The following is a 27,925-nucleotide window of genomic DNA, read 5'->3' on the forward strand; positions in this document are numbered from 1 at the left end:
AACAGCTGATAGTTGACTTTATTTTCTATATCTTACACATTTTCCAACACAGGAAAATACAGAATTAATAATTTAAGTGATTAGTGACATCATTTCGCCAGTCAATTGTATTCTTTATTTTTAAGCAAGGGGTTATTAACTGGGTTCTTCTTACACTTGAAACAATCTCAAATAACGTGTGTGGGCTTTACATCTTAAACAGGAACATAAAAATATGAACAGCTCTGTCACGGTTAGAATCACTTCTTGACCTGTTGGGGGAAGCAGTCCATTCCCACGTGTTTATATATTAATACAAGTGCAGGGACCACCCTGCCCACACAGCCAACATTCAGAGCACAAGGCCAGAAAACATAGTAATGTACACTTTAAGGAACGCAAAGATATTAGTTGAATCTTTAATATAATTTCTCAGAAATAAATTAACAAAATATAAAAAAAAGGGTCCAAAAGACAGTTTTAGAGGGAAAAGAAATAAAACGTAGGTTTTTGCACGATGGTACATACAAGTTAAAGTATTACACTAGTATTTTACTGACGTTTTTCAGGGCAGACGAGGGATTATTAAACATACTTGAATGTGCAACAAAAATAACATACCTCTCGGTTGCTATTTTCATTGTAGAATATTCAAATTCAACAGTGTTGGCACGGCAATGGTAGTGTGTGTGTGTGTGTGTTATAGCATGCTGATGCAGTAAGAGTTATTTCTACGCGTCTATCTAACGTATAAATATAAGCTTGATGGGGAGTGATGCCCTTATTCAACTTTCAAGTAATTTTCTTCTTGGAAAAGTTGAACATGTTTAGCGCATAAAAGTGTTGTGTTGTGTTGTGTTTGGCCAGAACTTCCTGGTTTCAACCAAGAATGCAATCAGCAGCAAGACTCCGTCACCCCTCTAAATACCACCCCCCCCCCACACACACACACACACACATTAGCACATAAGAAAAACACTCTCGGCCAATAGGTTCATGCTGTCTGTCTTTGAGTGTTTTCCCCCAGGTTGTCTTTAGTGTTGACATTTCACTTTGAAAGTTTCTTTGTAGAATAGTTTTGTTTTTGTAAATTCAGGTCTCAATTTGAACGGTACTAGAGGAAGGGGCGTGTCTTACAGGGAAAGGGGAGGTCCTAGAGGGAGGGGCGTTTCTTACAGGGAAAGGACATAACTTAGACGGGAGGGGCTGGAAAGGGGTCAAACGGAGGTGACTATATAAGACCCTCTCTCGGAGCCGTCTCCCTTGGAGGGGGAGGGGGAGGGAGGGGTCTGCTGGGGTCTCTTCTTCCCCCCCCCGGCGGTGCTGACCGCCACGGGGGAAGGGATGAGTGAGGGTCTGGTGCTGGAGGGGGAGGGCGTGTGGCTGGAGGCGGGGGTGCTCGTGTCAGCGCTGCTCTTGCGGGGGCTGGGTACGTAGTTGAAGGGCGAGACCCGGGCGGCCACCGTCCCTCCCCCCCCGCCGCCGCCTCCCCCCGCCGGGCCGTTCAAGTACCCCTTCCCCGGCCCCGCCCTCTCAAAGGGCCCGGTGCGCCCGGGGGGGCCCGCAGGGGGCGTGGTCTCCAGACTGTCGCGGCTTCGGCTGCGGAGGTTGAGGTTGGCGTTGGGGGAGGGGCGGCCGGGGGTCGTCACGGTGACGCCCGTCTTGGGCGGCGAGGGGGCGCTGATGACGGGCGGGGCGTTGGAGGAGGACGAGGATGAGGACGAGGGCCGGGGGCTGTTGATGGGACAGTCCTCCATGCGGACCCACACCTCCTCCTGCTGCTCCTTGGCCTTGCGCCAGGTGCCCCCCCCCCGCGGCTCCTCCTGGTCGCCCCGGGAGGAGGAGGAGGAGGCCGAGAGCAGGGAGGAAGAGCTGCCCGCACGCTTCCAGGTGCCGACGCGGGGGAGGGAGGAGCCGTGCTGGCCCCCCTCCCCCTCGCCCCTCCTCCCCCCCCCCTCCCTCTTCCAGGTTCCCGTGCGGCTGAGGCGGGGGGAGGGGGAGGGGCTCTCCGAGTGGGAGCGGTTGGGGTTCTGGTTGTTGTTCAGGGAGGAAGAGGAGGAGGAGGAGGAGACGGTGGAGCGGCTCGAGGGGGCGGGGCGTGTGGAGGAACTGGAGGAGCTCACGGGGTCTGCCGCCGGGGGCGGGGCTTCCTCTGACCTCTTCCTCCCGGGGGCGGAGCTCGGAGCCTCCTTGATGAAGGTGGACTGGCGGACGAGGGCGGGGCGCTCCACGGCCTCGCCGCCTGGCGCCGCGCCCCCGCCCACAGCGGCCCGCCCGCCACTGTTGGACTTCCTGATGGGCGGGCCGGGGGGAGGGGCCTGCTTGGCCGGTCGCCCTGGTGACGGACAGGAGAGGCGGGACGTGGGGGGCGCGGCTCCGGGGGACTTTGTGGACGAGGTGGAGGACGACGAAGAGGAGGTGAGGGGGACGGGACGTCTGGAGGGGGTGGAGTCTCGAGAGCCGGAGCGGGAGGACGACGCCCCCCGGCCCCGCCCCCCCTCCCCGGGCTCCGCCCTCCTGCCGGGAGGGGTCTTAGTGCTGAGGCGCGGCGGGGGGAGGCCGGCGCCGGGGGCTTTGAGGGCGCGCCCCCTCGGGGAGGGCGTGGCCATCGCCGAGGGTGGCGTGTCTGACGTGGGGCGTGGCCGAGCGGCCGCGTCTGTCTGGGGGCGGGGTCGAGGGGCAGGGGGAGGCGTGTCTGACTGGGGGCGAGGGCGGGGGGCCGGCGGGGTGGCGTCCGTCTGGGGGCGCGGCCGGCCCGTCAGCAGACTCCTGTACACCTTCTTCCCGCCCTTCAGAGCCGTGCTGCGCTCCTCCTCCTCCCGCCTCCTCTTCTCCTCCAGGGTACTGCGCTCCCCCGGCCGCAGCACGCGAGCCCCACCCCTCGGGCACGCGCCCGCCGTTCCTGTCAGCTCCCGGGGGGCGGGGGGCTCCTCCGGACCCTCCTCATCCTCCGCCTCTTCCTCCCCCCCCTCCTCCTGCTGCTGCTGCTGCTGCTCCTCCTGCTCCTCCTCTTCCTCCTCCTCCTCCAGCTCCTCCTCGCCGGCCCCGCCTCCTCGGTCTTCCCCCAGCGGCCCCTCCTCCGGCAGCGGTGCCTTGGCGGCGGGGCGGGGCGTGCGGTGGAAGGGCGATCCCAGGGAGAGGGAGAGGCCGGAGCGCAGCGACAGGACCGAGTCAGAGTCCTCGTCTGACGAGTCCGGGGGCGGCTCCGCCACCGCCGCCTGGTTCAGGCTGCTGACCACCGAGTTGGCCCCCTCCTGGATCGCCTTCCAGTCGAACGCCTCCTCCTCCTCCTTCACGCCGCCCTCCGCCTCCTCCTGCTCCTGGCGGGGGGGCGGCGTGGAGGCGAGCGGCGCGGCGGGCTGCGGGGGGGCCGCCGGGTGCTTCCTCTTGGGCATGGCGGAGCTGATGCACTCCAGCAGCAGGTCGTCCTCCGAGTCGATGCTGAGGGAGCTGAGGGACGAGTTGCGGGAGAAGCACACGGGCGTGTCCTCCACGTTGAAGGCCCGGGGGGCGTAGCCCGCCCGGCCCGGCGGCACCGGCTGGCCGCTAGGGGGCGGGGCTTGTGCGTGCCCCTGAGTGGTGGCGGCGACGGGGGGGGCCTGCGGGGGGGCAGGCTTCGCCGGGGGCTCTTGCGGCGGCGGTGGCGAGGGGGGGCTGGCGACGTTGTTGTTCTCCTGGTCCATGATGTCACTCAGGGAGCTGAGGGAGGAGTTCCGCGAGAAGCAGACGGGCGTGTCCTCCACGGCGAACCGCAGCTGGCGGCCGTCGTCCGGCGCCGCCCCCAACGGCGGCGACGGGGGCTCCGCCCCTTCCTTGCTGCGGGGGAGCACGGCGGCCGCGGGCGGCGCCGGCTTCTGCTGCGGGGGCTTGTGCTGCGGCGCCTCCGGGACGGACGGACGCTCGGCGGGCCGCCTCCGGTCCCCCTCAGGCCCCTCCTCCTCCTCGTCAAAGTCCAGCGAGCTGAGGGAGTCGTTGCGGGAGAAGCAGCAGGGCGTGCCCTCGATGGGCGTGTAGTGGTGCGGCGAGTCGTAGGCGAAGCGCCGCCGCTGGCCGCCGCCCCCTTGCAGGGGAGGGGGCGGGGCCGCCCGCTGCGCCACCATGGGCTTGACGGGGGAGGTGGGCTTGGGGCGGAGCTCCGACTCGCGCTGCGCCAGGCTGCAGATGGCCGTGTTGGCGGCGCTGGGAGCATTGCCGTCGGTGGGCGGGGCGTGGCGTTGAGGCTGAGGGAGGTTGCGTTGGGGGCGGGGCTTGGGCATGGCGGCACTGATGCACTCGGCCAGGATGTCCTCGTTCTCCTCGTCGTCCGCCACCTCCCTCCCCTGCCTTTTCACTTCCTGCTCCTCCTCCCTGGTCATGGCGGCGACCGGGGCGTGGCGCCGCCCCTTGTGGTTTCCGGTGGCAACCTCGGTGGGCGGAGAGTCTATGGTGAGGTCGCTCAGCGAGGTGGCGGTGGAGAAGTTCAGGGGCGTGTCTTCCACGCAGTACACAAGGGGGGTCTCCTCCTCAAGGGGGCGGGGCCTGTGCTGCTGGGGGTGGAGCTTGTACACGGGCAGGAGGCTGGGCTTACGGCCCGCCGCGGCCATGGCAGACACGGGGCCGCCGGCCGTCTGCCCCTCGGCGCCGCGGGGGGCCGGGGGTGGGGCCGGTGCGCCGTCTGAAGCCGCGGCCTTCTTCGGTCGGCGTGACGACCGCGTGGGCATGGCCAAGTGGATGCACGCCTCCAGGATGGAGATGTCGTCGTCGTCGTCGTCCCCGACGACCGTGTCCATGTCGTCGCCGCCACCGGACGCGCTCTGCGGGCCCCGGTCCGGGGCCGAGGTCGCCATGGCGACGGGGGCCGAGTGGCCCGGGACCTCCGGCTGGCGGGGGATGAAGGGCTCGTCCACGCTGAGCGCGCTCAGGCTGGAGGCGCGCGAGAAGCCGTGCGGCGTGCTCTCGGTGGCGAAGTGCAGCAGGAAGTCCTCCTCCTCCTCCTCCCGGTTGCCGCCGCTGGCCGGGCCGCGGGCGCTGCCGTGGCCCCGCTGGGCCCGCGCCAGGCAGGCGGCGGAGGCTTGCAGGTCGGAGGCGGGGGGCTTCAGGGAGGCGGGCTGCGGAGGGGGGGTCTTGTTGCGGGAGGGGGGCATGGTCTGGCCGGGGCTGTCGGGCAGGTCGCTGGGGCTCACCACGCCGCTGGCCCCGCCGCTGCCGGGCTCGCTGGGGTGCGAGGAGTTGATGGAGGGCGAGCCGAAGCTGTCCAGGGAGCTGAGGGAGGTGCAGCGGGAGAACATCAGGGGCGTCTCCAGCGCCGACGCCAGCGCCGACGACGGGGCCGACGATGGCGCCACCGGGGGAGGGGTCTTGGGCGCCGCCGGGGCCTGCGGCTGCTGGTGGTGATGGTGGTTGCCGTGGTGATGGTGCATCTGCTGGTTGCCGTGGTGATGCTGTTGGTACGCGGTGGGCGCGCGGCGGGACAGCTGGCGTTGCCCCGGGGCGTCGGGGGACAAGCCGTCCGAGGGGCCGGCGGCCATGCTCATGGCCTGGGGGTCGTCCCGCTCCTCCTTCTGTCCCGCGGGGAGCGTGGGGTAGTGGCCCTGGCCCCGCCCCCCCGCCCGGCGCCGCCCACTGCGCCCGTCGTCCTCGTCGCCCGACGACAGCGAGGACAGAGAGCTGCCCCGCGAGAAGCAGATGGGCGTGTCCTCCACGCAGTAGGTCAGGGGCATGTCCTGGTTGACCCCGCCCCCAGCGGCCTTGGCGGGGAGGGGCTTCTGGCTGCCGGCGTTGCTCTTACAGGAAGAGGCGGCGGGGGAGGAGGCCGCGCAGCCAGGGGAGGCGTGGCCGCCGTACTTGATGCTGTAGTCGATGGGCTCCTGCTCGTGGCGGTGGGGGGGGCGGTCGCCCTCGCCAAAGTCGTCCCCGTCGCTGCGGTGCGGCGGGCGGGGGTGCTGGCCGTCGGCGCGGCTCCCGGCCCGGTAGGCTGCCGGGTACGGCCGCCGGCGGTCCTCCCGCCGCCCCGCCCCCTCCTCCGCCTCCTCCTCCTCCTCCCCGTCGTCGTCCTTCTCCCGCTCCCGGCCGCGCGATTGGCCGGGGGCGGGGGCGGGGCTCTGGCGGCCGGAGTGCAGCTGCTCGTCGGAGTACTTGAGGCTGTAGTTGATGGGCGTGTCCAGCTCGGCGTCGGCGGCGTCCGCCATGCTGTTGGCGCTGTGGATCTTGTGGGCCAGGTCGGCCGGGTAGCGCCGGTACGCCGCCCCCTCCTCCTCCTCCTCCTCCTCCTCTTCCTCCTCCTCCACCTCCTCCTGGCGGCCGGCCAGCAGGCGCTCCTCCTCCAGGAGCCGCTCCTCCTCCGTGGCGCCGTAGCCGTCGGCGCTGCCCACGCTGTGCAGGCTGTCGCTGGAGGCCGCCGGCCACGCCAGGGCGGGGGGGCGGGGCGGGGCGCGGGGCGACGACAGGACGGGCGTGTTGGCGTAGGGCGAGCGCGCCCCGCCGCCCTCCTCCTCGCCCTTGTGGCGCCGGCCCCCCGGCCCCCCGCGGCCCGGCGCCTGCTGCTGCAGGTGGAGGTGCTGCGCGGCCGACGGCGAGGGCTGGCGGTGGCGGCGGTGGTGGTGGGCGGGGCCCAGGTTCTCCAGCCCGTCAAAGGTCTCCGAGAGCTGCTGCCGCTGCGCGTCCAGCTCCTCGATCAGCGCCTTGTGCTTGCGGGCGTGCAGCGAGGGCGTGGCCGTGAGGTCGCCGCCGGGCCCCGTCCCGCCCACGGCGGCGGCGGCCGAGGCGTACTTGGCGGGCCGGTTGGCCAGCAGGTTGCGCAGGGCGGCGGCGCTGCCCATGGCGATCATCTTGTGGCGGGAGTGCACCAGGTTGCGCAGCATGGCCACGGCGCCCATCTCCCACAAGGCCTCCTGGTCGCGGGGGTCGCGGGCCGACAGGTTCCAGAGGGTCCCGCAGGCGTTGGACACCACCGTCAGGCTGGGGGAGCGCAGGTGCTGCAGCAGGGTCGCCAGGCAACCATTGTCACGGAGCACTTGTCTACAGGAGATGGGGCAGGATTGTGTTATTAGTAGGGTTAAAATTGGCTCGGTGATAATGCGTTAACGCTATTCTATTTTAATTTAATTAAAACAAATACATCAAATTGGTGTTCCCTAAGTTTCATATTCAACCCACACTGAGTGAGTCAATAAAAATCCATCAAGATCAGTCGCTTTTTTTTTTATTTGGTAATGATATGTCATTCCATTGGATAATCTCATTCAATTTAAATTAGAATGGAATTAAAATATAATTAAAAATATGTGTTGAATCACGAGTCAACCCACCAAATTATGCGATTAATTGCGATTACAAAATGTAATTGTTTGACAGCCCTCATTATGATGCAGTTCTCAGTGCTAACCTGTAGGCCTGGTTGGTGGCCACCAGACTGGAGACGTTGCGCAGGATGCCGCCGGCGCTCTCCACCACGGCTAGCGCGGCGCTCGCCGGTCCCCGCTGAGCTAGCGCCCGGGCTAAGAAGCCCAGCGCGCCGCCAACAGCACAGAGCTCGGCCTTGTTGTCACTGCAGTGAGCCGAGAGGTTCCAGAGCGCGCTCAGTACGGACTTCAGGGTGGACTCCTGGAGGGACACGGGGCCATGACATCCACATTATTCATAGACAACATTGGTATTATTTGCTTCATCTATCCCTTATTGCTTGCACTAAACATTTCTAATCAACTCCTATATACTTTATTCTAGAACAATAATTCAAACTTGATATAATGTTGCCCCTGTCAACTATCGTTGACTTTTTGCACACAAAGTTGTCTGTAGAAAACGAGATAAGGAGTAAGCCTACTCTTCTAGATGAAGACTGTTTCGGCTTCTCTGGTTTAGTGAACTCTCATTGATTCTATTCAGGGGACGTCGTTGTGGGAAAAGCCCCCCAAATGTTTTGATGCAGAGTGTGCAGAGAGAGGAGGTGGGGCTTGTCTGCCTGTCTATCAGTCTGTGTGTGTGTGGTTTATAGGAGTATTCACTACTTGTATATAGTGTACTATAGTATGCGGTATTCAGTAGCTGTATATTGATTATAGTACACGTTATATAGCATTAATCAGTATTGTATAAAGATTAAATATGTGTTATATAGTAGCAATCAGCAGTTATCTATAGATTATAGTATGTTGTATATAGTAGTATTCACTATTGTACATTGATTAGTGTGTGTTATGCAGTAGTATTCAGTAGTAGTATATAGATGACTACAGAATGTATACAGTAGCATTCAGTACCTTCTGTACATGCAGTCCGCAGGACATGAGTGCGGCCACGCTGCCAACCTCACGTAGCGTCTTCTTGCTGCTAGCGTCTGCGCGCCACGACAGGTTGCGCAGTACGCTAGCCACCACCTAGCACCAGGAGGCAATACCCTTCTATGAGCATGTGTACATAATCGCCATACGGCACATGTTGCATTAACTCATGTAAAGATTGGGTTTAAAGAGGAACACCACCATTTCATTTAAGCAATTCCAGGCTTATCACTTAACATCAAGCTAAGCTACACATTAAGCTAAGCTAAGCATCTAGTCTAGCTAGGCTAATCATCAAGCTAGGCTAAGCATCAATCAAGGCTTACATTGAGTTAGTCCAAGCATCAAGTTCAGCTAAACGTCAGTGAAATGCTGAGCATTAGAGAAAGAACACAGCCTAAAACACTTTGATATTATTATAAAAAGTATTTTGGGGACGTATAATGTACCCCATGTTACATTTTGCGTTTCATAACAATGTCAAAGAGTTTTATTCCTTCAAGCTTGGCTCAGCATCAAGCGAGGCTAAATGCTCAGACGAACCGCACATTGAGCTAGGTTAAACACTCAGCTCGGCCCATACCTGCTGCAGGTCTTCGCTGTCAGACTTGAGCTGGGCCACCATCGCTCTCATGCAGCCTTTCATGGAGCACAGCGTGGCCTTATGGGTAAAAAACACATCAGAATTATTTGACAAACGTCATACACAAACACAACAACAGCATACAAAAGAAAAGGCCACAAACGGCTCCACCTTGTTGCCGACGTCCCCGAAGGTGAGGTTGGTGAGCGCCATGCCGGCGTAGCGCCGCAGCGTGATGCTCTGGTGGTCGGCGGTCAGCCCGTACAGCTCACAGTCAGCCTGCAGCAGCTCCGCTATGGCCTGCAGACCGCCTGGGGACACAGGGAGGAACACAGACAGGACGGTGAGCTCACAGTCCGCCCGCTGCGGCTCTACCACCGCCTGTAGACAACCTGCTGGGGTTTATACACTGACATTTCTTTGAACTTCTTAGGACCCACAACAATAGTTTGCTTTTACAGGCAGAGGTCCAAAATGGGCCCAAACGATCAATGAACGAGTTCAAGCCATCTACGTCGTCTAAAGCCCCTGCCCAGTGACTAGGCCCCTATCTGCTGGCAGGAAACACAGCGATCACAAGTCTTCAGTCTCAGTCGGGGTGAGGGGGGGCAATACGGTTGAAACAGAAACCTTTGCAGTGACGGCTGCAGTGATAAACTAGATTGGGATGTTTATTTGATTTTCTTTGCATTGACTGTCAATCAACGCCGCTCATGTGATTATTAAGCCTCAGCAAAAGAACAAACACACCCATGAAGTAAGACGGACAGGAAATCACACAGACAGTCAGTAAGAAAGAGAATAAGACAAATACAGACAGGAAGTCAGACAGGAAGTCTGTCTCACCCAGTTCGTTCATGGCGTGTCGGTGCTCCTCGTCGAATGAGAGCTTCATGAGAACGCACACTGCCGGGCAGATCTGGTGTTCCCCTGGCGACGGGACTGGTACCACCGGAAGAGAAATCATCAATGTATTACCATGAAACCGGAAGATACCTCCTATTTATATACATGCATTAAGACAAATCCTATCTATCACCACAAGATGTGCCATCAACTAGATCCACATTTTACAATTCAAGACATGTTATAACTATGATGATGAGAATTATTGTTTCTGTTATTACAACGATTCCTTATTATGCTGAGCAGAGCACAAAGCTATCGGAGAACAGCTAGCAGTTCAAACTCAGGAATAATCAGATTGCAGTATGCCTTGAAAAGCTATAAAACCGCTGGCTAGCAACTCAATTGGGGAGAATCTACAGATTCTGTCTGAGCGAGTATAGGTGCTAACCTTTCAGGGAAAAGCTACAAATGCTATCGATAAGCTACCCTACAAGGGGTAAGCTACAGAAGCTATCTGAGCTATCGATAAGCTACCCTACACGTGATACACTACAGATGCTATCTGAGCTATCGATAAGCTATCCTACACGGGGTAAGCTACACATGCCATCTACGCACCGGGGTTCTTGTCGGGCTGGGTCCCGGCCTGGTGCTCCTCCTGCCAGGCCCAGCAGGCCTCGCAGTAGACCCGGACCTGCTCCAGGAGGTGCAGCACGCGGGCCTCTCGGCGGGCCCGCTTGTCGTCCGGCCGGCTGTGGACGATGTTGTGGAGCGCGGCGCTGGCCCGGGCCCTGGCCTCCTTACTGCCCCGGGAGTTCCCTGCTCACAGGGCACACGTCGTACCGTTAGGACCACTCTATGTAGCGGATTTACACCCAGCGGCAACTTAAGACGACGGAGAGTTGTTAGAGAAGCAAGAAAATTCATTAGAAATCTCCAATGACCAGGGGCTGATGGAGAGGGTTGGATGCAGTAGCAGGGACCTATTTTAACTTGTTGTAGGGCTGTACAGTTACAGTCTGTGTCCGACCACGCTGCCGCGCTGCACCTGGTAATTGCATGTTTTATGCAAAAGTGCATTTCCAGTCCACCAGTCCACCGCCTGTTGGGCCATTCTTAACTCTTCTTGTTTGCAATGACGTTGGACTGTTAGCATGGTCTTGTGCCGGTTGTACAGCTCTATTGATTTTCGGATCACAATGTCGATCCATTTGCCTTATCTCTTCCTCTGATCCTTCATAATGTCGCCTCAAATGAATAACGCTTGGCTACAAATTATCAAGAGAGCGGGAGATTGTTATCAGTGCATATTAGCAACACACAGCTAGGACAAAGCCATGGTGCGCGGGCATTCACATGAACGTGCATCGCAAAGACTTGGTGTTATTAAGTTAATTCAAAAGGCTGTTCTTAACAAAAACAGATTTAGCCGTTATGACTAGGCTTAGTAAAGACCAGTCTAGGCAACCCACTCCAGGACCTCATGAGAACGTAACAAAACTTAACTAAGACCTCCAACAGAACTTCCCAGAGTCCTGGTGAGACCCAAACAGAACGGTGCTTCCCCTTTGGATGAACATAAGGAAGCGGCTACAGCCCATGACCCCCAGCGCCCTCACCTAGCAGCAGAGAGTCCTTGTCGCTGCCGTGCAGTAGCTGGATGAGTAGGGGCAGGCAGCCCGACTGGCGCATGGCGATGCACGAGTCCTGCGAGCTGGACATGGCCAGCAGGGTGCGGGACATGTCGTCCTTGTCATGCGTTCCTAGCATGGACAGCAGGCTGTACACCATCTCCACCTGTCAGACAGCTAGCAGTTAGCACTGAGCACTGAGCACTACCAGACAACATCTAGAAGTTAGCATTGGCAAAGCTGTCGGACAACAGCTAGCAGTACAAACTGCGAGGCTATCAGACAACAGCTAAAAGTAAGCAGTGGAAAGCTATCAAACAACAGCTGGCTAGCAGGCTAACAGTTAGAGAGAGTTCACAGATTCTGTCTGAGCTAGTACAGGCACTAACCTTTCAGGGTTAAGCTACAGATGCTATCTGAGCTATCGATAAGCTTCCCAACACGGGATAAGCTATAGATGTTATCTGACCTAGTAGAGAAGCTAGCCTACACAGGGATAAGTTACAGATCCTGTCTGAGTTAGTGGGTGGGCGAACCCTAAAGAGGATAAGCTACAGGTGACATCTGAGCAATTAGCTTAGTTTACAGAACCTACTGATACTATAGTACAGAAGCTAACCCTATAGTAATAAGCTAGTTCTAAGATACAGATGCTATCTGAGCAGTAGTAGAAGCTGACCCTAGGGGGATAAGCTATAGAGGAGCTCACCTTGGTCCCCAGGTGGCTGGTGAGCCTGCGAGGGATGGAGTACCCCCCAGTGGAGGACGCCTCGCTGGTGGAGTCCTGCTCACACACCTGGCACACATACAGATGGGATGAGGAGAGTGAGTGGGTGAGTGAGTGAGTGAACGTCTAAGCAAGCGAGTGAGGGTGTGTCTGTACCTGTGTATTATTGGCAGCGCTGCTGCTGTCTGCACACACCTGGACTCCCTCAGCCTGGTGAAGGGACAGAGTGAGAGAGTTAATGAATCTGGTCATTATAAATAGAAAAAACACCTCCCTTCAGCGAGGAGATATATAGAACTGTCTCCACAAGCAGAGGCACCAACGGGGCAGACAGGAATGAGTGGCCGGAGAAAATCAAGAAGGTCGATCTAAGATATGGATGGGTATGGGTATGCGATAATTTGATGTGACGAGCGTTAAATAGCTGTGGTATTGCGGTGATGCCGTTATCTCCATCTCGATTGTGCCTGCTACACTTTAACTTCGCCATAACGCGTCGTCGCACCGTTCTAGAACATTTTCGTCAAGCACTGTTTCACACATGGCAATGCAATGTCAGAATGATGATGGCGTGGATGCAACACTTATGGTCACCAGTCGCCATGAAACCCGCAGACCGGGAAGATCTTGCTTACTTTGGAATCTGTCCAGTTTCCAGCCATCCATGAAAGAAGCTTGATTCCAAACAACATAATAAGCTGTATTGATAGTGTCATCCAATCACCCGGACAGTGTTGACGCGTTACCACAAAGTGTCATGGATTAAAATACGTCTTCCGCAGACTTGTGATTGATTTTCTTGCTCCACGCTTTAGCGTCTTACATCACAAGGACCTAACCGTTTACGTTCCTCTCCCAGCAATGTTGCTGCGCTCATTCACAACAAGCAATACCGGCTGTGACCCAGGGATGCTCCAGAGCGGGTAAATTGTCAGAACATTGATCTGTTACCATTCCGTATGACTCCATGCAGGAATTTTTCCAGAATAACGCAGGTGAAGACAGCATGAGTGAAACGGCCAAGCTCAAGCAGTGTTGACTAAATAAAAATAAAAATTATGCAAAACATAGTCCTAATAAATAACTGGTTGAAAACAGCATTCAAATATTAGATCAACCCCCCCCCCACATCAAACCATTTGCATCGCCTCCAGGCTGGGTGTGTGTTTTTTTCATGCATGTGGAGCCATCCATAATGTTGCATTGATGCCATCTTCTGGTTGAATTTGTCACTTGGCCCATTTTTTCCCCAGATTATATTTAATAGGCCTTAACGTATGTACGTGCGCGCGTGTGTGTGCGTGCGTGTGTATAAATCATGTGGATAATTCACACCTTGCCTTCAGAGTGGGAATATTTATAAATCTATGGTGATTAGAAATAAAAATAAAGTGTATATATTCATCTATAAATCAGAGGTACGTATGCGTGTTGATTTTCTCAGATTCATCTGATGGGTTGCTGAGGACCGAAGGAGGAGCCACGGGGAGTATGAAGCCCTTTGATGATCCAGCAGTGGTACGGCCCGTTTTGAACCAGCAGGCCACCAGTGTATATAACAGAGGTCACGGGTACCTTGTCTTCAGTATGCAGCAGCCTCTGTCCTCCTCTCAGCAGGTCCTTCTCAATGCCCTGGATACGAGACAGCCGGGCCTGCACACACACACACACACACACACACAAACACACGTGTTACCAGTGCTCGGCGCCCCGTGCCTTGGCAGGAGGCCAGCTGCTACAACATGCTCCATGTGTATATAATAGTGTATATAATATAAATAATAGTGTGTATATATAGTATACCAGTGCTCGTCGCTCCATGTGTACATAATAACTATAATAATGTATATAATGGGGTATATAATAGTGTATATAATAGTGTATATAATAGTGTGTGTATATAGTGTATATAATAATGTATATAATGGTGTATACAATAGTGTATATATAGTATACCAGTGCTCGTCGCTCCATGTGTACATAATAACTATAATAGTGTATATAATAATGTATATAATGGTGTATATAATAGTGTATATATAGTATACCAGTGCTCGTCGCTCCATGTCCTGGCAGGAGCCTAGCTGTTCCTCCATGGCTCCTCTCAGCTGTCGGGCCTCAAACTCCAGCTGACGTCTCGTCATGTCTGTCTGCAGAGAGAACTACACACACAGGTAGAGAGACAGGCAGGGAGGTGAGAGGCAGACAGGTACAGACAGGCAGGAAGGTGAGAGACACAGATGGTTAGAGACGAAAAGGGAGGGACAGACAGGTAAAGATTGACAGACACGCAGGTTAGAAATAAACAGGTAGTTAAGACACAGACAGGACAGCTGCTAGAACAGGTTAAGACTGACGGACGGTATTCGCTCAGAGACCTCACGCTCCAAAAGTAATGTTGTCAGAGAGAGACAGACTGTTGATGAGCTTATCATATTTACGTTGTCAGAGAGAGATACAGACTGTTGATGAGCTAATCATATTTACGTTGTCAGAGAGAGACAGACTGTTGATGAGTTAATCATATTGACGTTGTCAGAGAGAGAGACAGACTGTTGATGAGTTAATCATATTTACGTTGTCCGAGAGAGGGAGGCTGTCGATGCGCTTGGTCAGGTTCTGGAGCTGGCCATAGTACCACTCCTTCTCCTTCTCCTCCTTGTCTAGTTCAGCCAATAGGAGGGACCTTGGGGGGAGACCAGGAGATGCAGAGTGGGTAATGCTTGGTTAATGGTAAGGTTACAACTAAACAAACCGACCTCATGGTCTTTAAAGTCAAAGGTTCCATGTCCATATGTCCCCTGTCTGAGTCTGTACCTCTCATGCTTCAGCTGCTCCAGGTAGCCGGCAGGGGTCTGGTTAGCATCGCCGGGAGGGGAGAGCGTGGCGGGGGCCGGGGGCGCAGGGGCCCCTCTCTTGGGGTAGGAGGAGCCGTGGGGCCCCTGGCTGAGCGGGGACTGGGTGGCGGCAGCCGGGGACGCTGCGGGCTTGTTAGCACGTAGCTTCACAGGCGCTAGGCTAGCGGGCTCGATGCTCATCTCTAGGGAGGGGCAGAACAACAGAGTTATGAACACATGACTAGAGGTGGTGGATACATGAACACTAGGGGTGTAACTGTACACGTATTTGTACCGAACCGTCACGGTACAGGCACTTTGGAGCGGTTACAGAGGTATACCGCGGTACGCAAATGTGGCGTACATAGCGGTCAATGATCGTCGAATAGTCGGAGTCACGTAGAATATCGAATAATGAATGCAACTATCGTTATTTATTACACATGGGCCTTCACAACTTCCGATGGTGAATAGCGTCCTCAGTTGCTAAGCGACGTCAACGACTTTGGCAGACTATTTCTCGGCTGATCAACACTACGAATGCTGGTAACAAATAAATTGTACACACCGTGTGAAGACATATTTTTGACGTGTCTAGTTCACCGTCTTGCAGGCTGTGTTCAGTAAAATAAATACATAAGTAAATAACTGAATAGCGATCCGTTTGACGCATGTAGGTCTATCTGCCTAAGCCCACGTTGAAATAATTTTGATGTTGAATGTTGATGGCGCAGTTGTTGAAATAAACAGATTGATTTCATACAAATCATAAAAGCCTCTCCCTGTATCATTGTGTGTGCGTGTATCTGAGGTGCGTGCGTGTGTGGGGGGTTCTTGATTTAGCGATTCTCGAATACTTATCAGCGAATATCGAATAGTATTTATGCCAGAGAATACACATCCCTAGCACACGCATTTGAAAAGGCACCATGCAGGTGTTACTATCACTATCACATAAAAAAAAAAGAGCTGTGCAAACCCAGCTCATGACACTATTTCAACAACCCCTGTCTGGGAATTCAGAAATGCAAATGCCATAACCACGTTTATTGGTGTTTTCATTGCTGCTGATCTACGGCCATTCTTCGTTGTTGACAAACAAGCAGTTTTTAAAAAATGTCCCCTTAACTATGAACCGTACCGTACCGTGACTTAAAAACCGAGGTACGTACCGAACCGTGACTTTTGTGTACCGTTACACCGCTAATGAACACATGACTAGAGGTGGTGGAGACATGAACACATGACCAGAGGTGGTGGATACATGAACACATGACTCGAGGTGGGGAAAATATGAACACATGAGTAGAGGTGAGGTGTGTGATTATGTTATTTTCATGAATACACCAATATGACTGTCAGCTTGGGTCACCTTTCATTCGTTCCATAAAGTCCAGCTGGGCGGGGATGTCACTGGTCTCTTCTTCTATGGTGCCCTGGAGCTGTTTGAGGACCTCCTATGAGACACACACATTAGAGTTCAATAGGGCCCCAAGACGATCATCCTGTACCTCGGATTTAGCTGACTGATCGGGAACAACGATATGATCCCTGCTGTGGTCCCAGTCATGGGGTCGAGGGATCTCCCCTGTGTTTTTAACATTGTGTCCCAGCGATCCCACCCACTAGTGCAATGCAGTCCCACCCACCTCGCCAGGGGCAAATATAGCAATAAGCTACTAATAATAACAAGCAATTAGATAAGACTCCAGGAACAAGGTCGATCTGTTTCCATATTCTGGAGAGACGTCATCCAGAATAGTGCAAGGGTTGTGCTCGGAGCTGGACACAGCCCCACCATACAGCCTCACTAGCCCCACCACACAGCCTCACTAGCCCCACCACACAGCCTCACTAGCCCCACCATACAGCCTCACTAGCCCACCACACAGCCTCACTAGCCCCACCACACAGCCTCACTAGCCCCACCACACAGCCTCACTAGCCCCACCACACAGCCTCACTAGCCCCACCATACAGCCTCACTAGCCCCACCACACAGCCTCACTAGCCCCACCACACAGCCTCACTAGCCCCACCATACAGCCTCACTAGCCCACCACACAGCCTCACTAGCCCCACCACACAGCCTCACTAGCCCCACCACACAGCCTCACTAGCCCACCACACAGCCTCACTAGCCCCACCACACAGCCTCACTAGCCCCACCACACAGCCTCACTAGCCCCACCATACAGCCTCACTAGCCCACCACACAGCCTCACTAGCCCCACCACACAGCCTCACTAGCCCCACCACACAGCCTCACTAGCCCCACCACACAGCCTCACTAGCCCCACCATACAGCCTCACTAGCCCCACCATACAGCCTCACTAGCCCCACCACACAGCCTCACTAGCCCCACCACACAGCCTCACTAGCCCCACCACACAGCCTCACTAGCCCCACCACACAGCCTCACTAGCCCCACCATACAGCCTCACTAGCCCCACCACACAGCCTCACTAGCCCCACCATACAGCCTCACTAGCCCCACCACACAGCCTCACTAGCCCCACCACACAGCCTCACTAGCCCCACCATACAGCCTCACTAGCCCCACCACACAGCCTCACTAGCCCCACCATACAGCCTGAATAGCCCAACACACAGCCACATTAGCACCGCCACATATCCAGTGAATATGAATGAATGAGGTGACGTGTTAAGACCCACTGCAAGGTTGCAATACGTTTTTATTACCAGTGTTATAATGCGTTATAATGGGCGATGGTACATGTATGAAACGGCCACACACTGTGGCGTTATACCATGTGTAACCTAACCACAACCATGTGTAACCTAACCCTAACCACACACACACACACACAATGAATAATTTTTATAAGTGTAAGAATTATCTTATATCTACATAAAACCAACAAACCAAGGTAACTCACCACAATAAAGAAACATCGCCGATACAGCGACATGTCTGACACCATTCTCCACACACACCAACGCTCAACTCAAAGTAGCACAACAACGCTCAACTCACACTGTTGTCGTCACTACAGGAAGAGAGGGACGGCCACTTCCTGTTTTTGTCCATTGGTCCATTTCCTCTACTCTAGAGTTTCAAGAATGTTGTGACTCCATTTCCCCTACTATGCTTTATATAAATGAATGAATAAATGTATACATGTTATGCATACATGTAAAAAATAAAGGGCTTACCTAAAACATTTGAATGATCGAGGTAACATTCATTAGTTTTGTATTTGATCATAAAAACACTACTCTAACCATTTGGGTTATAGTTCAGTACAACAACATGGCCTTTTAGATTGGGGTTAGCTTTAATCAGCAAGGTTTTCAGTGACGACTTCCTCTTCAGGTTCTGTGGTTATTACTTCCATGCTTTGAGAAAGTAACAGCTTGGGCCTTTTTCTGTCAATTCAGGGTTTTTCTCTCGAGGAGTAACTGGTTCAAACCACTTTGAGAACAGGAAAAACCAACAGAGAGGTCAAGATGGGTTATCAATGGGGTTAATTTAAACTAACCGAAGACCTATCAGATTACGTTACATGTAATAAAAGCCTTCGTAATAATATATTTTATTTAATGATGCTGGGGGGACACATGCTCACTCACATAGGCTCTGAAATGGCTATGTGATGACTTTAGGTCTTGTTCTGTTTAAAATAATGAGTGGTAATGTGACGACTTTAGGTCTTGTTCTGTTTAATATAATGAGCAGTAATGGTTCTGTGATGACTCTAGTTCTTGTTCTGTGTTTAATATAAGGAGTGGCAATCGCTCTGCGATGCACGCCAGGACTTTGGAAGTTATAGCGCAGCTGTAATGGAGGTGCTGGTGTTGGAGCTCGCATTGGGAACACGACCCACGCAGGCTCCAATGAAGACACAATGATTGGTACATTGTTCAAAGTGTCAATTAAATCGCACCACAGAACCAGCGCTATTCAACAGCATCTGAGGAAATGCAGTATTGTAGCGAATGAACGGCCAGATAAGAAGAATAAACGGTAACTGGAGTATATCATCTTAGTTATACCGACCTGTGTCTACCGGTCTGTGTGTGCGTCTACCTGTGTATGTGTCTGTCTCACCTTCATGTGTGTGCGTCTACATGTGTGTCTGTCTCACCTTCACGTGTGTGCGTCTACCTGTGTATGCGTCTGTCTCACCTTCATGTGTGTGCGTCTACCTGTGTATGTGTCTGCCTCACCTTCATGTGTGTGCGTCTACCTGTGTATGTGTGTGCGTCACCTTCATGTGTGTGTGTCTACCTGTGTAAGTGTCTGTCTCACCTTCATGTTGGAGGCTTCGCTCTCCAGCTTGCAGAGGTGGGAGGAGTTGTGCTGTAGCTCCTGCCTTAGGGTGGAGTTCTCCATCTTCAGCAGCTCCACCTGCCACAGCAGCTGATCGTAGGAGGCGCCTGGGACTGTTGCCGTGGGAACACCGCTACCGCCGGCACTATGGCTGCTGCCGGTTGCCCGGGACGACGAAGAGGAGGAAGAGGATGAAGACATGGAGACGTCTGGCGGCAGCGGCGGGCTGGCAGGGCACACCTGGAGAGTGAGAGGGAGAGACATAAGCCCCTTTCATAGTTCCCGGTAAATGATGGTAAATGTGGACTGCATTTCGCTTTTCTAACCAGTGGCCACTCAAAGCTTTACAATATTGCCTAACATTCACCCATTCAAACGACGAAGGCGGAGACAACCAAGCAAGGCAAGGGGCAGCTCTGCGGGAGCAGTTAGGGGGTGAGGCGTCTTGCTCAAGGACACCTCGACACTCAACCCTCCGGTCGTACGAGCAACCTTCCGGTTACCAGCCGACCCGCTCTACCTCCTGAGCCACACGCCGCCCCAAATAACAAGCTTAACCGTTCAGGCGGCGCTGTTGGTTTGACCTATTCAAACATGCCCAGTTTTTACGATTTCCTTCTTATTCCGTTCTATTCCAACACGGAATAGCCATCCTGGAATAGACGCCCACGGCACAGTCCAGCAGAATACGCTAATGCAACACTTGTGGACGCCAGCCGGCATACAAGTTGTGTACTGAGAGGAGCCTGCTCCTTACATTTACATTTATGGCCATTTTCAGACGCTTTTATCCAAAGCGACTTACAATATAAGTACATGCTCATTTTGGAACCTTTCCAGAAATGAGTGAAAAAAGGAGCTTCTTTGCAGACAAAAGTAGCCGCATTGATAATGTTATCAGATCAGCCAAAAGCACAGATTCATTAAGATGATCCGTTGCGGATTCAAATACATCTCAGCGGAGTCTTGTGATGGGTATAATTACTAGAGAGAAAAGCTTGTCCTACGTCAGACCTTGGGAGATGTTGCTCATTCAAAAAACAGCCATGCAGGCCACAATCCAGAAATGTTGCCATGTCTGGAGCAGGCAAATTACCCCATGCAGGAAATCTCAGAACATTACAGGGAAAGACGGCATTTGTGAAAGGGGAAATAGAGAGTGAGGTAGAGAGACAGGAAGAGACGAGAATGAGAGGTAGTGACAGACTGAGGGTTATAGAGAGAAGAGGCATGGAGAGTGAGGTAGAGACAGAGAGAGAGATATGGAAAGAGAGAGACAGAGAGGTCGAGGTCATTTCATTATGCAATACTGAATATTCAGCGTTACGTTACGTATCCCACTAACTGCAGGTTAGTTTGCTGGTTTATCCGTTAGCTAGTTTAGCAGGATAACTGATTGGTTGTTCAATTACCTAGTTACCTACCTCTGTTTGATAGGCTAACTGCCTGACTGACTGGTTAACGGTTTTAACAGGCTAACTGATTAACTGGTTTATCAGTTAGCTGTTTAACAGGCTGACTAACTGACTGTTGATCCATGAGCTAGTTCAGCTGGTTTATCAGGCTAACTGACTGACTAGTTTACTGTTAGCTAGTTGAGCAGGATAACTAACTGCTTGGTTTATCAATTAGCTAGTTTAGCTGGTTTAGACAGCCTAACTGATTAACTGGTTCATCAGTTAGCTATTTAACAGGCTGACTGACTGCCTAGTTAATCCGTACACTAGTAGTTCAGCTGGTTCATCAGGCTAACTGACTAGAACGTTTATCCGTTAGCTAGTTAAGCAGGTTTAAAGGCTAAATGACTGTTTTTGTTAAACAGGCTGTAGTTTAATGCAATTGGATGACAGCTGTAAGGCAGACAACCACCATCTATCAGCATGCATCCATCTTAGCAACCACCCATCCATCGACCTATCTATTCATCCATCCAACATCTTCCATCTCTAGCCCAACAACCCAACCTCTGTTACAATACTGATAATCCCTCTTCCCTCCCTCCATTTCTGAAGGACATAATTCCAGGGACACTCCCTCCCTCCCCATAGCCCTTTCTCCATCCATTTGCCCTTAGGATTTATTTTTCTAAATTCAAGCCACCATTTCAAAATTTTTTAACAAAATGGAGACATAATAACAGACCAAAGCCTACGCCCTTATCCACCTCCTCCTCCTCCCCTCTCCTCCGTCCCCATCCCCCCTCCTCCCCCGGCCCTATCTCTCACACACACACACACACACACACACACACACAGCCCTTTTGTCTGCACATCAGCCATCCTGTTATCGTCTCCCCCTCCCTCCCTCTTTCTCTCATCATCTGATGGAGGTAGGAAGTCAACGACGAGATGGATGGAACGAAAAGGAATATATAGAAATATAGATGTAAAAAAAGATAAGACAGAAAACCGTCAGACTCACCCCATCGTTGAAGTGGCCGCCATTATCACCCCTCTCCCTCTGTCTCTCTATCTAGCTCTCTCTCTCTCCCACCGTCAGACCAAGTAGCTCTCTCTCTCTCTCTATGCATCTCTCTTGTTCTCCATCTCTCCGTCTCTCTCTCTCCCTGTCTCTCCGTAGGCCACAGTCAGGTGGTTGAGCCACAACCAATCAGATTACTGCTCCTCATCTCTGCTGCTCACCCCTCCATCGCTGATCCTCTCCCATCCCCCACAATGCATCACAGGGGGCTGATGCTCTCCCTCTCTCTCTCTCTGGTAGAGTCAGTATCGGTTTTAAAAAAAACTGCCTCTCTCTTCCTCTGGTTGTCAGTATAGGTTTGACTAACAGCCTTTCTCTGGTAGAGTCAGTATAGGTTTGACTAACAGCCTTTCTCTGGTAGAGTCGGTATAGGTTTGACTAACAGCCTCTCTCTGGTAGAGTCAGTATAGGTTTGACTAACAGCCTCTCTCTGGTAGAGTCGGTATAGGTTTGACTAACAGCCTCTCTCTGGTAGAGTCAGTATAGGTTTGACTAACAGCCTCTCTCTGGTAGAGTCGGTATAGGTTTGACTAACAGCCTCTCTCTGGTAGAGTCGGTATAGGTTTGACTAACAGCCTCTCTCTGGTAGAGTCGGTATAGGTTTGACTAACAGCCTCTCTCTGGTAGAGTCAGTATAGGTTTGAATAACAGCCTCTCTGGTAGAGTCAGTATAGGTTTCTTTGCATAACAGCCTCATTCTCTACCGTAGTATATTACTGTGAGTTGTTGGGTCACAAGATGAGCTATTATCGTAGCATATTATTGACTGCTGGGTCATATGATGAGAAGAATTAGTCGAAAATATTATTATTTCAAATGATTTGAATCAAAGTTTGATAATTGATTAATCATTTTACTTCAAATCAAGTGAACATAGGGATGCAAACAATTAATCGATTATCGATTAATTGTCGATAAGAGATTACTCGATTAAAATAAATTACTTGCAATTAATCGCGTTTTTAACCCGTAATTCCCCACCCGTCCACGTGAGGGCGCGCTTGACGCCAGACGTACTTGACGCACACGCGGGAACACAAGCGGGAACACAAGCGAAGCAGCACAAGACAAACGAAAAGCGGGACACTGACACGATGAAGATGGCAAAACGGAGTGCAGTATGGAGCCACTTTAAGTTGGTTAATGACGCCAAATGCACAATATGTGGAAATATTTTAAAGTACAACAACTAAACGACATCGTTGAATTACCACCTAAATGTGTCACATTCAAATGTGTCGCTGCTCCTTTACTTAGAAAGGAGTCAGCTGAGGTGGTTCGGGCATCTGGCAAGGATGCCCACTGGGCGCCTCCCTTGGGAGGTGTTTCAGGCACGTCCAGTGGGGAGGAGACCTCGGGGAAGACCCAGGACTAGTTGGAGAGATTATATCTCAACACTGGCCTCATGGCCTGGGAACGCCTCGGGATCCCCCCGTCAGAGCTGGTCAATGTGGCCCGGGAAAGGGAAGTCTGTCTGGGGCCCCCTGCTTGAGCTGCTCCCCCCGCGACCCGACCCCGGATAAGCGGATGACGATGAGATGAGATGTGTCACATTCAGAAGGAAATTCAGCTTCTCAGAAGAATTGCCGCTTATCAATTAATCGATCATCGATCGATAAGATGAAACAACTATAAAATAATAAAATAAATAAACGTTGCTTCTTAATGCTGCAGTCCTCTATGTAGCCCTCTCGTTCTCTCTCTCTCTCTCACCGTCTCTCACAGTCCGAAGGGTACCATCAACCCATCAGATCACTGAGCCTCGTCTCTGTGCTCACCCTCCCATCTCTCAACCCCACAATGCAACACGGGGCTGATTCTCTCTCTCTGGTAGAGTAAGTATAGCTTTTAGCATAGGTTATTAAGGGCCTACCCATAAATATCAGAACTCAAGTATTAGGCAATTTTTTTCAATTTACATTAAGGTGATTTGGCTGACGCTTTTATCCAAAGCGACTTCCATTCATTCAGATTCACACACAGACAGCGGAATAAACCCCGCAGGGGGACAGCCAGATGGAGTGACATTTGACATAACAGAACACATGGTCCCCCTTTAAACAGTAGAAAGAGTTAAGATGCTGCCAACGAGGGACCATACATGTTGGTCTTTTTAGTTTATATGAGAGAGAAAATAAAAAATTGGAGGTTAAAATAAAATAAAAATGCCCATTCGTTTGAAAGAATAAACAAGTATATGGTGGCATTTGGTCATTTTCTATCAGAGGCCTTTCTACAAAGCAACGGTGAATCCAGAAACAGGTCGGCATGGAGAAGGTAGAGGCTATGGGTCATCTGGCTGCAGGATGCCTGGTGTTAGACTGTGGACCTCGGGAATCTAACCCAGAACCTTTCGTCTGGGAGTGGAACGCCCATAACCACTAGAATGTCGAGCTTCTAGCTAAAGAGCTCCTTTAGCAGCGAGCAGCAGGCTGACCACATGACCCTGGCCGGCCCAAGGCTCCAGGCCCCTGTAGCAGCAGCACTCAGAGTAATGCGCTGCTGTGGATGAACATGTTGTTGGCGCCATGGTCCACCTGATAGATGAACTGGGGCATCCGTCCCCCAGCTGTCATGCTTGGCATCTTGGTTTCCCATTGATGTATTCGACTGTGGGGGACCAGCAGTCTAATTTCTACCACACCAACTAAAGACTAAGGACCAAACTCAATTAAAGACAGCCTCACGCACAAAGCGCATCCATTCTTCTTTATAAAAAAATAGGTTCAAATGCTAACAGAAAAATGCCAATTAGTAATAAGACAAGTAATAAAAATGCAACCAAATAAAAGTAGGTAGGCTGTCGCATATCCTAATTATTTATCTCAACAAAATATAAAAATAAAAAAAACTATCTACTGCAGCAAAAACAATGAAATAACCCTTTTGGAAACACACGTTATTGAGGTCCACGGTGGCTTGGGATGCGATACTTTGTGAACAAACTGTAATCGAGACTGCAATAGCTCAATCGATATTCACCAACCCAACAGGAAGCCCGTAAGACTACCCTTCTTATCAATAACCCTCGACAACCACGGCATTTGGGCAACGGAAATATATATTTATCACATTTATTTTTTAGAACTCCTTTAAGTAGATATCAGATGAAAAATGGTTAGAGAAATGTAGTTGCTTAAATAATTTGTTTTTTCCTGGGGGGGTTTAGGGTCGAACCAACACAGTCCCTCAATATTCAGTGAGAAAAACTGCTTTTACCTTTAGGGGCAGTAAATCCAACATAGTAATGTTAATGGCACTGTATCACCGTTACACATGTAGCGTTCTTTGTGTAACATAGAAGTGCATGTTAATAAACTCTTCGAGTATGCTTTGCATAGCGTAGCACGAGCACCCCCAGAGTAGCCTCTAGACTGGCAACCCCTCCCCGTCACTTCGTGTGGGGGTGAGGGATGTGGCAAGTTGAAAGGTCAGGACAAAAGTTTAACTCCAGTTCACTTTATGCACATGAGCGCCTATTGCGGCGCGCATCTGGCTGTGTGATTGGACAATCGAAATTCACTTAGTACCAGCAGAACCGACGGAGTTGTGTTGAATCTAATATCTTGGTTTTTAGCTCGTCCATCGACAACATGCTAAAGGCCCACCAGCAGCGACTACAGAGAATGCGGGTCGATGCCAGTGGACCGTCGGAGAGCAGGGTGCTAAGGGTTTGGGGATATGACATCATATTCAATATAATATGTTGATATTAATGTACGAGACAACTCGATTGAAAATCACCGGCACAAAAGGTCCGTTTACACTGAATGTGATCGGCCTTTGAAATTAATTCTCTCGTCAATAAAACACAAAACCTTGGAGTTGAATGAGACTGGTCAAATTCGATGTTATATCCAATTTTGCAGAGAGCTTCATTCATTAAATCGCACAACAGTCTACGTCTCTAGTCTACGAATAACTCAGTTTAACCAATGACAATCGTGTATCTTTGTCATAGTCATTAGTCACTCTGGTTGTTGTGTACATGGTGGATGTATTATCCTATTTACGTTTCATCCAAATTTCTCCAAAAGAGTGGTAGCCTGCTTCTAGTTGCAGAACAGAAAACCATGATAGATAAACCAACCTATGCCATCGAACAGACACAAGGGTAGGCTCTGTCTCTGGGTAGCCTTATTGTAACATTATTTGGCTAACTTTTCAGGGAGTCCCTCCTTCTTTATCTTTCCCACATCCGTACACACACAAAAACACTGATTGATAAAGAACGTCAATGGGCGCCAGATGATGCTGCTGACACAAAGATACCTTCGACTGGCGTGGAGAAGAGAGCCTCTGAATCAAGAGTGGCAGATACACTTCCCAGACATGACTCAACATTGCTGTTCACTCATACCAGCTTTTTGCTACTAGAAATTGGTTCTTCTTCATGAGTTGACATGGAGTATCTTCTGTCTGCACCAATACTTTGTATGTCAGAAGATAACCCCAACCCTAAGAAGAAAATTGTCAAATGTTTTCAACACAACAGAACATATTGGGGTATAATATTTGGTAAACTGGCTAACCCCTAGGGGGTTATGCTTCCCGGACACTTTGTATTGATAGTAGTAATTGTGAAACGCCCCGGTGTGTGAAGCAGTTCACTTACATCACTATGCTGAAATGCAACGCATCAGCAAGTTTCCATGGGTCATATCCATCACACCTTCCTATAACTCCAAGCCCAAAATACATGAATTCATGAAATTAGGAATTAAAGACAACCATTTAGGAAATGTCCTTCATCTTAAACCTGTACGTAATATTTGTTGTCATAACAATCATTTCAGATGATAGGCTATATTTATTAGCCATGAAAACATGTAAACTGCATTTCCACTAGCTCAGCATCATTATATTGTATTACTATTATGGGAACGTTAATGTTTGGGTATAACGGGATGTACACACACCACGAGTTACCTTACACCACACACACACCCAACACCACGCCATAATGACACATGATCCAATGCACGAAGACACACTTCGAAACACTTGGCTGTCGGTATTTATTAGTATGAATATATTTATATTACAACTATTACCTCTGGATGGAAAGAGTCTAAAGCTAGCCACCACTAAAGCCTTTATGTTTCCAGGGTTGATTAATATTTGGAGTTTATAAACAACATACCTGTCAAGTGTATTCTGAGTAACACAGGCAGGTTGTATCATGAATGCTGTGATCATTCTTAGCAAAACTCAGAGCTGACCTGTTTAAAAGCTAGTGGAGCAAACCTGATGTCTAGCTGGTGTCGCTAACCTGTTAGCATAGCTGGTGTCGCTAACCTGATGGCTAGCTGGTTGAACAAACCTGTTAACCAACTGGTGTTGCCAAGATGTTAGCCTAGCTGGTGTCGCCAACCTGTTAGCCTAGCTGGTGGTGCAAACCGGTTAGCTTGTTGGTGGAGCTAACCTGATGGCTAGCTGGTGGATCTAACTTGTTAGCCTAGCTGGTGGTGCTACTTAGTACAGGCCAAGTGCAACTCGGCTAGGAGGGCACAGGCTATCCTTTGCTAACACAACACGAACACATTGTCACACACGTTACACACACATGCACGCGCACACACACAAACACTCGTTCAGGATTAGCCGTAGCTCCGAGCTACGCTAGGTTCTGTGGCCTTGCTAATGCTAACAACAGATCAAATGAAAAAGAGGGAACACAACAATGCGATAACATGCGGAATAAAACGTTTCGGGTATTTTATCGGTCTTACCGTGGCCTTTGTTCCGCTATCTCGCTCTCTTTTCACCCTTCCTTCTTTCTCCCCACTCCCAACTTTCACTCGCTCCTTCTCCCCTCCCCCTGGCCAATCAGAACGCTCATTCCCCCCTCGTTTTGGCCAATCAAAACGCTCCTTCGGTTTCGCATACACGTTAATGAATAATCGGTCATTAATATCAAGATCTATTCACTTTAAAGTGTAGGACGAGTTTGGTGTTGGGTTGAGAGGGAGCCAGGAGGAGGACGAAGTTGGAGGAAGAGGTGGTAGGTGTAGGAGGATGTGGGTGGAGGCAGTGGTAGTGGTTGGTTGAGGTGGAAGGAAGAGACGCTGGAGGAGGAAGTTGGTGTCGTGGGAAGAGTGGGTTTGGGGGGGGGGGAGGCGGCAGGAATAGGTGGTTGAGGAGGAAGTGGTGGTCGGAAGAAGAGGAAATGGTGGAGGAGGAGGAGGAAGTGGTGGGTGGAGGAAGAGGAGATGGTGGAGGAGGATTAAGTGGTAGGTTAAGGAAGAGGAGGAGGCGGAGGAGGAAGTGGTGGGTGCAGAA

The 27,925-nt window shown here is 51.8% G+C and overlaps 1 protein-coding gene across 3 annotated transcripts; it reads right to left on the reverse strand.

Annotated features, from left to right (window-relative positions):
• On the reverse strand, nucleotides 1-27,649 carry apc (APC regulator of WNT signaling pathway). 3 transcript variants are annotated; one of them, XM_060038937.1, is made up of 17 exons: nucleotides 27,376-27,649; nucleotides 19,142-19,402; nucleotides 16,240-16,324; nucleotides 14,848-15,070; nucleotides 14,608-14,716; nucleotides 14,079-14,192; nucleotides 13,606-13,683; nucleotides 12,187-12,240; nucleotides 12,013-12,099; nucleotides 11,292-11,469; nucleotides 10,291-10,491; nucleotides 9,670-9,765; nucleotides 8,995-9,134; nucleotides 8,824-8,901; nucleotides 8,220-8,336; nucleotides 7,343-7,560; nucleotides 1-6,975 (listed from the first exon to the last, which is right to left on the reverse strand). In XM_060038937.1, exons 2-17 carry the CDS (start codon nucleotides 19,361-19,363, stop codon nucleotides 1,197-1,199), a joined length of 7,779 nt encoding a protein of 2,592 aa, XP_059894920.1. In that variant the 5' UTR covers nucleotides 19,364-19,402; nucleotides 27,376-27,649; the 3' UTR covers nucleotides 1-1,196. The 3 variants fall into 3 exon arrangements, with proteins under 3 accessions (XP_059894920.1, XP_059894921.1, XP_059894922.1); XM_060038938.1 differs by lacking the exon at nucleotides 27,376-27,649 and adding an exon at nucleotides 21,584-21,746; XM_060038939.1 differs by lacking the exons at nucleotides 19,142-19,402; nucleotides 27,376-27,649 and adding an exon at nucleotides 17,769-19,112.
• Nucleotides 27,650-27,925: the final 276 nt, after the last annotated feature.

Source organism: Gadus macrocephalus, chromosome 19, assembly GCF_031168955.1.
Source record: "Gadus macrocephalus chromosome 19, ASM3116895v1".
NCBI classification, from domain to species: Eukaryota; Metazoa; Chordata; class Actinopteri; order Gadiformes; family Gadidae; genus Gadus; species Gadus macrocephalus.

Bases quoted from the DNA above. Each gene is read 5' to 3' on its own strand.
- apc (XM_060038937.1), bottom strand. From the start codon at position 19,363: ATGTCTTCATCCTCTTCCTCCTCTTCGTCGTCCCGGGCAACCGGCAGC. The intron at 9,135-9,669 runs GTGAGACAGACT...CTGTGTCCCCAG, and splicing joins ACACGCCATGAACGAACTGG to GCGGTCTGCAGGCCATAGCG. The intron at 8,902-8,994 runs GTGGAGCCGTTT...TTTACCCATAAG, and splicing joins TCGGGGACGTCGGCAACAAG to GCCACGCTGTGCTCCATGAA.